The 6,954-nt window shown below is 40.2% G+C and overlaps 1 protein-coding gene across 1 annotated transcript; it reads right to left on the bottom strand.

The window, feature by feature from the left end:
* Window positions 1-4,293: 4,293 nt before the first annotated feature.
* LOC124924629 lies at window positions 4,294-6,745 on the bottom strand. The gene is made up of 5 exons (XM_047464642.1): window positions 6,435-6,745; window positions 6,089-6,212; window positions 5,477-5,599; window positions 4,994-5,341; window positions 4,294-4,923 (listed from the first exon to the last, which is right to left on the bottom strand). Exons 1-5 carry the CDS (start codon window positions 6,743-6,745, stop codon window positions 4,294-4,296), a joined length of 1,536 nt encoding a protein of 511 aa, XP_047320598.1.
* Window positions 6,746-6,954: the final 209 nt, after the last annotated feature.

Raw genomic sequence — 6,954 nt, 5'->3', positions numbered from 1 at the left:
TTTTATATATATAAAATAACTCATCATTTATAATATGCATTTTATACAGGTCGAGTATAATTTAACTAATTTGATTTATAGGGACAAGGAGATAAAAAAATTCTCTTTATTTTCTTGAATTGTTTTGACACGAGGAGAATTGAACCAACAATTGATTCTCCATTTGAGTCTTCAATTGCAAGAACAAATATTGGACTACCTAATAGAAAATATGAATGAGGCTTCTTTTTTAAAAATACAAGGAAATCCCTCTATAATATTCCCTTAATCTTATTTTGTATGGAAATTAAGAGATGAATTTTTATAATATCAAAAGTACAATAATGTACTTTTTGGTTGAAAAAATAAATGCATAGTAAAGCGGGAAATTTGAGGAAATGACCCCAAAAAGGGGGCTAAATGCGTACGGTGCGGGGGGATAATTTTTATAGCGCTGGTGACCCCCAAACAATTTTCTGCCGAAAATACCCCCGTTGCGTCACGCACCCTCCCGTTGCGTGACGCACCTGAGGGCATTGTGAAAAGTTCACAATGCCCTTACTATATAATAAAAAAAATCTCAGTTCTTTTCATTCTTTCTTTATTCTTCTCTTTCTTCACTTCCCTTCTCCTCCTTCTCTCTAAAAAATCCAACCACCGACCGACGAAGACGACGGCGGAATCCATTCTCTTCCTTCACAATGTCTCTTTCCGCTGCTACAGGTATTCTTCTCCTTCTTCATTTCTCTCTTTCCACGCTTTGTTTGTTAGGGTGTAGTGATTAGGGAATGAGTAGGTGGAATGCCACCGTCGCGGCGGAAACTGGGTGCGTAACGCAGTTGCGTCACGTAGTTGCGTAACGCAGTTGCGTAACGCAGTTGCGTCACGTAGTTGCGTTACATAGATGCGTAACGCACCCCATACACTTTACTTGCATTTCATTGTTATGGAGTCTCTCGATTGATACTATCATTTTTTCAATTGCAGCTGAAGTATTTGCTGACGTATTTGTTGTGTACAATGGAGAGTGGCAAATTGCAGCCAATGGTACCAGGTCTTTCTCTGCACAATCATGCAAAACCATGGATATACCTCAATGTACTACATTTGCTGAATTAGTTGATACAATCTATGAGACGATTAACGTGCAAAAGTCTGCATATGATTTAGTGATTAAAGTCATGTATGATCCTTCTGCAAAACTTCCCCCTGTTGTTATTGAGGGAGATAAAGATGTGGGCATGTATTTATCACGGTTGATATCGGGTCGAAGTTCGTCATCTTCGTCACCACTTTGTGTCTCATTAGTAGAGAAGTACCCAAGTCAAGATACTACACTACCAATCATTACTCAAAAAACTATACTCGGCGTTGTTTCTCGAGTTGTTTCTCAACAGATTTTATTTGAAAGTGATAATGAAGGAGGAGGAGAAGAAGATGAACGGGCTCATCATGAACTGATTAATCATGAACGCATTATTGACTTTAATTATGAACGGGTTAGTGATTTCCAAGCTACTACTAGTCCTGCATCAGCAGTTGCACGCACGCCGCACCGGTCAATACCTACACCAATCGGTACACCATCTAGTGCAAGAGCGTCAATGGGTACACCATCTAGTGCAAGAGCGTCAATGGGTACACCATCTAGTGCAAGAGCGTCAATGGGTACACCATCTAGTGCAAGAGCGTCAATGGGTACACCATCGACAGACCCTACAGATGTATCACCGACAGACGTATCACCGACAGACTCTTCATTTGCATTGGCGTTAACTAGTGAAACCGTATTGGAAGTCGGTACGTTATTTGATACTAAAAAAGAACTTCAACTGACGCTATATAAATATGCGATGACTTATCATTTTGAATTCAAAGTGAAAAAGTCTCGAAAACATCTTTGGTATGTGAAATGTATGGATGAGACATGCAAGTGGAGCTTACGTGCTGTGAAAGGTAAGTTTTCCGAGATGTTTGAGATTCGGAAATTCAATCGACAACACTCATGCTCAGTTTTGTCGAGGCCGGAAAAAAAAATGCAAACACCGGCATGGGTTATTGGGCAGTGCATGAAGGGTAAGTACATGGACCATCACCATAACCACTTGCCTAAAACAATAATTGAAGACATGCAGTCAGCTTATGGGATGTTTTTGACTTATAATAAGGCTTGGAGGGCAAGGGAAACGGCTTTAACGGCGGTGCGAGGAACGGTAGAGGATTCCTATGGAAAATTGCCTTCATACCTATACATGTTGGAGAAGAATAATCCGGGTACCATAACAGATATTTAGACAGACGAGCACGGCCACTTCAAATATATGTTCATGTCTCTAGGCCTCTCAATTAGGGGTTTCAAAGCCTTCTGTCGTCCCGTATTGTGTGTTGATGCAAGTTTTCTCAAGCACAAGGTGGGAGGTCAACTATTGGTGGCTGTTGCATTGGATGCCAGTGAGCAAATGTATCCTGTTGCATTCGGCGTTGTTGATTCAGAGAATAATAACTCGTGGACTTATTTTATGCAAAAACTTAGAGAAGCAATTGGATTAGTTGATGATCTCGTCTTCGTATCCGATAGACACCCAAGTATAGCCAATGCCTTGTGTGCTGTTTTTCTAGAAGCAGACCACGGTGCGTGCACATATCACATAAAGATGAATATTAATGCCAAATTCAAAACTGATAATTGTCATGTCGAGTTTGATTTGGCTTCTCGTGCGTACACTATCCCCCAATTTAATCGGTTTTTTGACAAGATCAGGGTTAAAGATCATAGGATTGCTGCCTATTTGGAAGAAATTGGGTTTCAAAGATGGAGTAGAGCATATTTCCCCGGTAAGCGATACAATCAACTCACAAGCAATTATGCAGAGAGTTTGAATAGTCAGTGCAGGGAAGCCAGAAAGTATCCAATTTCAGCAATGCTTGAGTCTTTAAGAACAACATTACAAGGGTGGTTTAATGATAGAAGAGAAAAAGCGTCCAACCACCAAGAATTTTTATCTCCAACGTATGAAAAGTTATTATGTGATGGTTTTGAGAAAGCAAGATTCTATACTGTATCATCCCTTAACCGATTTGAGTTGTATGTGCATGATAATGAGGCACATTATAAAGTCAATTTGAAGGACAAGGACTGCACTTGTAGAGTATTTGAAGTCTCCGGTCTTCCTTGTACACATGCACTGGCTGCTGCCCGTCACAGGAATGTGGTTCCTTACGACTTATGCTCAAGGTATTTAATCGTTTTGAACCTATTTATTTAACCTATTTTTAATCGTTTTATTTTCCTTCTCATAGGTATTATACAACTGTATCTTGGTTGAATGCATATGCGGAGACATGTTATCCGGTTGGTGATGAAGAGAATTGGGATCTTCCCGATATTATCAAACAACGCGTGTGTCTAAAACCACCTGTGAAGGTTAAGAAAGGTCGGCCACAAACTAAACGTAGGACATCCCAAGGTGAGGTCCGTAAGGTCCCGAGACAATGCAGTTCATGTGCAGGTCTAGGACATAATAGAGCAACATGCAAAGCAGTGATGCCTGCACCGTCTACCGCAAGAGCAAGAGCATCATCTCAGCAGCATGAGCCCTCATCATCTCAGCAGCATGAGCCCTCATCATCTCAGCAGCATGTGCCCTCATCATCTCAGCAGAATGAGCCATCATCATCTCAACTGTACGAGCCCTCATCTCAGCTCTACGAGCCATCATCTCAATCTTACGAGCCATTAGCTTAGAATGAACTTGTTAGTGTTGTGTTGTGGTGTTAATGTTGTTTTTGTAGACTTATTACCAAATGTCTTGTGTGGAGGTGTTAATGTTGTTTTTGCATCAAGGATTCAAGGATTCAGTAAAGTGTATTGTATTGTAACAAAGATTCATTGAATGTTGTTTTCTGGTGTTTTCTGGTGTTTTTGTAGTTTTCTGGTGAATGTAATACAGGGACAGGGTTTTTGTACCAAGTGTTTTTGTAGACGCAGCTGCTTGACGCAGCTGCTTGACGAAACTGCTTGACGCAGCTGCTTGACGAAACTGCTTGACGCAGCTGCTTGACGAAACTGCTTGACGCAGCTGCTTGACGAAACTGCTTGACGCAGCTGCTTGACGAAACATGGTTTACATTAGTGCAGAACCTATTACATTAGACATGGTTTATATAACTGTGTACTTTAGACATTAAATTAATTACAATAACATATATATCATTAACAACATTTGATATCATTAAATCAACCATATTACAAAGGTTTGAGATTAACATTACAAAAATTTGATATCAGTATAGTACAAAAATTTCATAAATAACCTATGGATCTACAAGTCCATGAAATAACCTCACTGCCCACTTTTCTCTCCAAACTTTCATCTCATTTGAGGTCACTTCTGCTAGATTCAGACCTGCAGTCAAGTACTCAATATACATTAGTACAAATACACCACAATCTCCACTCTTAGTTGCTTTGGGAACTTCTGACTCTGGAAGTCTTGTGTATGGCAAAACGGAATCAGGGTTGAGCAGAGGAAATCTTTGTTTATCTTCAAAAGGCAATGCCTTGTCAAATATAACCGGAATCATTTGGCACATCGGTAGCACAAACTCATCAAGATTAGCATAACATCCAGGATCGCAGTCATATACGTCTACGCGCCATTGCTGTAGACGGACAACACAAAGTATCCAGTGGACGTCTTTGATGTTCAAAGGAATATATATATCATCGCATACTTTCCAACTATTCCTATAGTTGCTTTCATCGCCCAAGAAGTATTCGAAAAAGGTTTCAATGTCAAACTCAATATGACTTTTCTTAAACGCAGCGTACTCAGCAGTGAACCTGGTGTGGAGCCAACAATCTCCAATAAAGAAGTTCTTCTTATATGTCTTTGGATATACCCAAGCTCTTCTTCTCAGAATGAAGCAACCTGCATCGATTTCCTACACAAGAGAAAAACATTTAAAATACAATCTGCAAATCTAAAATTATTCTAACATGAATATTACTTACATCATCAGTCAGCCAGGTGAACCTTTTTAGCATTCGGCGAAATAATGCCTTATCACCTAATATAGTATGGAGCTCAATTTTTTTGTTGTCAGTTTTTGGATCTTTAAGCCATGTTTGCAATTGATGAAGAAGTTGATCGTCATATTTTAGAAGTGGATTGACGGTGATAGGATCTTTTAACTTGGGCTGTTTCAGATTGGGGTCGGTGAAATCTGGATCATTCTTCGGCCTCCTATTCCTTCTCGTGACCAATATGACTTTCTTAGGAAGAGGAGGAGGAGTATTCACTATTTCCAGTTCTTCGTCATTTTCGTCTTTCTTCTTCCCAACCTTCTTCCCCACCTTTTTCTGAAAAGTCTTTTGTATAGGCTTTCTCTTCACTTCTTCTTTCTTCTCCACTTCTTCTTTCTTCTCCCCTTCTTCTTCAATCTCCCCTTCTTCAATCTCCACTTCTTATTTCTTCTCCCCTTCTTCAATCTCCACTTCTTCTTTCTCATTCTCCACAACGGCCTCTTTCTCGACAACATTCTCATTCTCGACAACAGCCTCATGAATAACGTTATCGACAACATTCTCATCCTCAACATTCTCATTCTCAATCTTCTTCTGCTCCAATTCAACATTGTCTTGTAAAATGGCTCCATTATTAACCTTCTCATTCTCCTTTTGCTCTTCTTCTTCATCGAGAATGTCATTCAGACCAATGTCATTCTGCTTTTCTTCATCTTCTTCGTCAAGAATGTCATTCTGCTTTTCTTCCTCTTCTTCGTCACGAATGTCATTCAGACCGATGTCATTCTCCTTCTGCTCCTGCTACAAAAGTGAAAAGAATTTATATACAGGATGCGTCAAGCAGCTGCGTCAAGCAGCTTGCGTCAAGCAGCTGCGTCAAGCAGCTGCATCAAGACATTAAAAAACAGAAAGCTCTAACAGAATTACCTGGTTGGTGACATGGCTGGCGAACTGGTTGCTTAGACTGAGAATCATCTTTTCAAACCTCGTAAAGTAGTTTTGTTGATTCAATTTGATGTCTCTTATGTCTCTCTTGATCTCTTCGACATCTTTCTTTATCTCTTCGACATCCTTCTTTATCACTTCGGCATCCTTTATCTGAACATGAGATGCCGGTGCCGGTTCACGTGCAAGTGATGATGGAGGTGTTGAAGTTGCGGATGGGGGACTCATGTTACGCAGGCTACGACGCTTGATGGCTGCTTTGCTGGGGGGGGATATATCATCATATTCAACATTCCTCTTCCTCTTGGAAGGTTGGACAGTAGTAGGTTCTTCATCAACATCTTCATCATCATCATCTTCAGCAACATCTTCATCAGCCTTTCTCTTTTTTCCCCCATCAGTAACTCCCTCAAACAAATCATCGTATGAATTGTTAATGTGTTCAAAATCCTCCCCACTGTACAAACTCGTCTCCTCGGAGGACTCTTCCATCTTAGAAAACACAGCGCTGTTAAAGGCAGATTGCATCTCCTGAAATGTATTCTTCCTTTTCGATTGATACAACAGTATCCTTGGGCGAAAAGGGCCATCAACGTCTTTCCTTGTGGCGAATTTAGGGACCAAGTTTTGAATGATCTCATAGCTCCACACTTGTAGTGCTAGTACAAACCCATACACGTTATAAGCAAAAGAATTAGTAACTCCACTCCCTTTCCTGGACATATATACGGACCTGTGGTGTTTCATGTCCTGGTCAAGACCCCTCATGGTGAATCTAAAGGACACCTTCCCCATGGAAATCGGAGGAAATCTTCAACATCTTCAACCATATGGATGATTTTGAGATTTAAAAGCCGTTTTGGGTCATATGAGAAGAGGTACTGGTTAATCAAGCAGATCAACCCGATCTTCCATGCGTCTTCCTTATCGGTGCATTTCATGAAAATATATTCCAAATTCATCATTCGAATTGACGTATTCCTTTTGAAATATTTTATCAGCAA

Source organism: Impatiens glandulifera, chromosome 2, assembly GCF_907164915.1.
Source record: "Impatiens glandulifera chromosome 2, dImpGla2.1, whole genome shotgun sequence".
NCBI lineage: Eukaryota > Viridiplantae > Streptophyta > Magnoliopsida > Ericales > Balsaminaceae > Impatiens > Impatiens glandulifera.
Note: the sequence above shows the minus strand (reverse complement) of the source record. Positions and strands in the feature narration are given on the sequence as shown.

What these genes read in the sequence shown, in the direction of transcription:
- LOC124924629 (XM_047464642.1), bottom strand. Translation starts at nt 6,745, where the DNA reads ATGGGGAAGGTGTCCTTTAGATTCACCATGAGGGGTCTTGACCAGGAC. An exon ending in TTCAGATAAAGGATGCCGAA is followed by an intron (nt 5,600 to 6,088) that starts GTGATAAAGAAG and finishes GAATTGGAGCAG; the next exon opens with AAGAAGATTGAGAATGAGAA. An exon ending in TGGAGAATGAGAAAGAAGAA is followed by an intron (nt 5,342 to 5,476) that starts GTGGAGATTGAA and finishes AAGACTTTTCAG; the next exon opens with AAAAAGGTGGGGAAGAAGGT.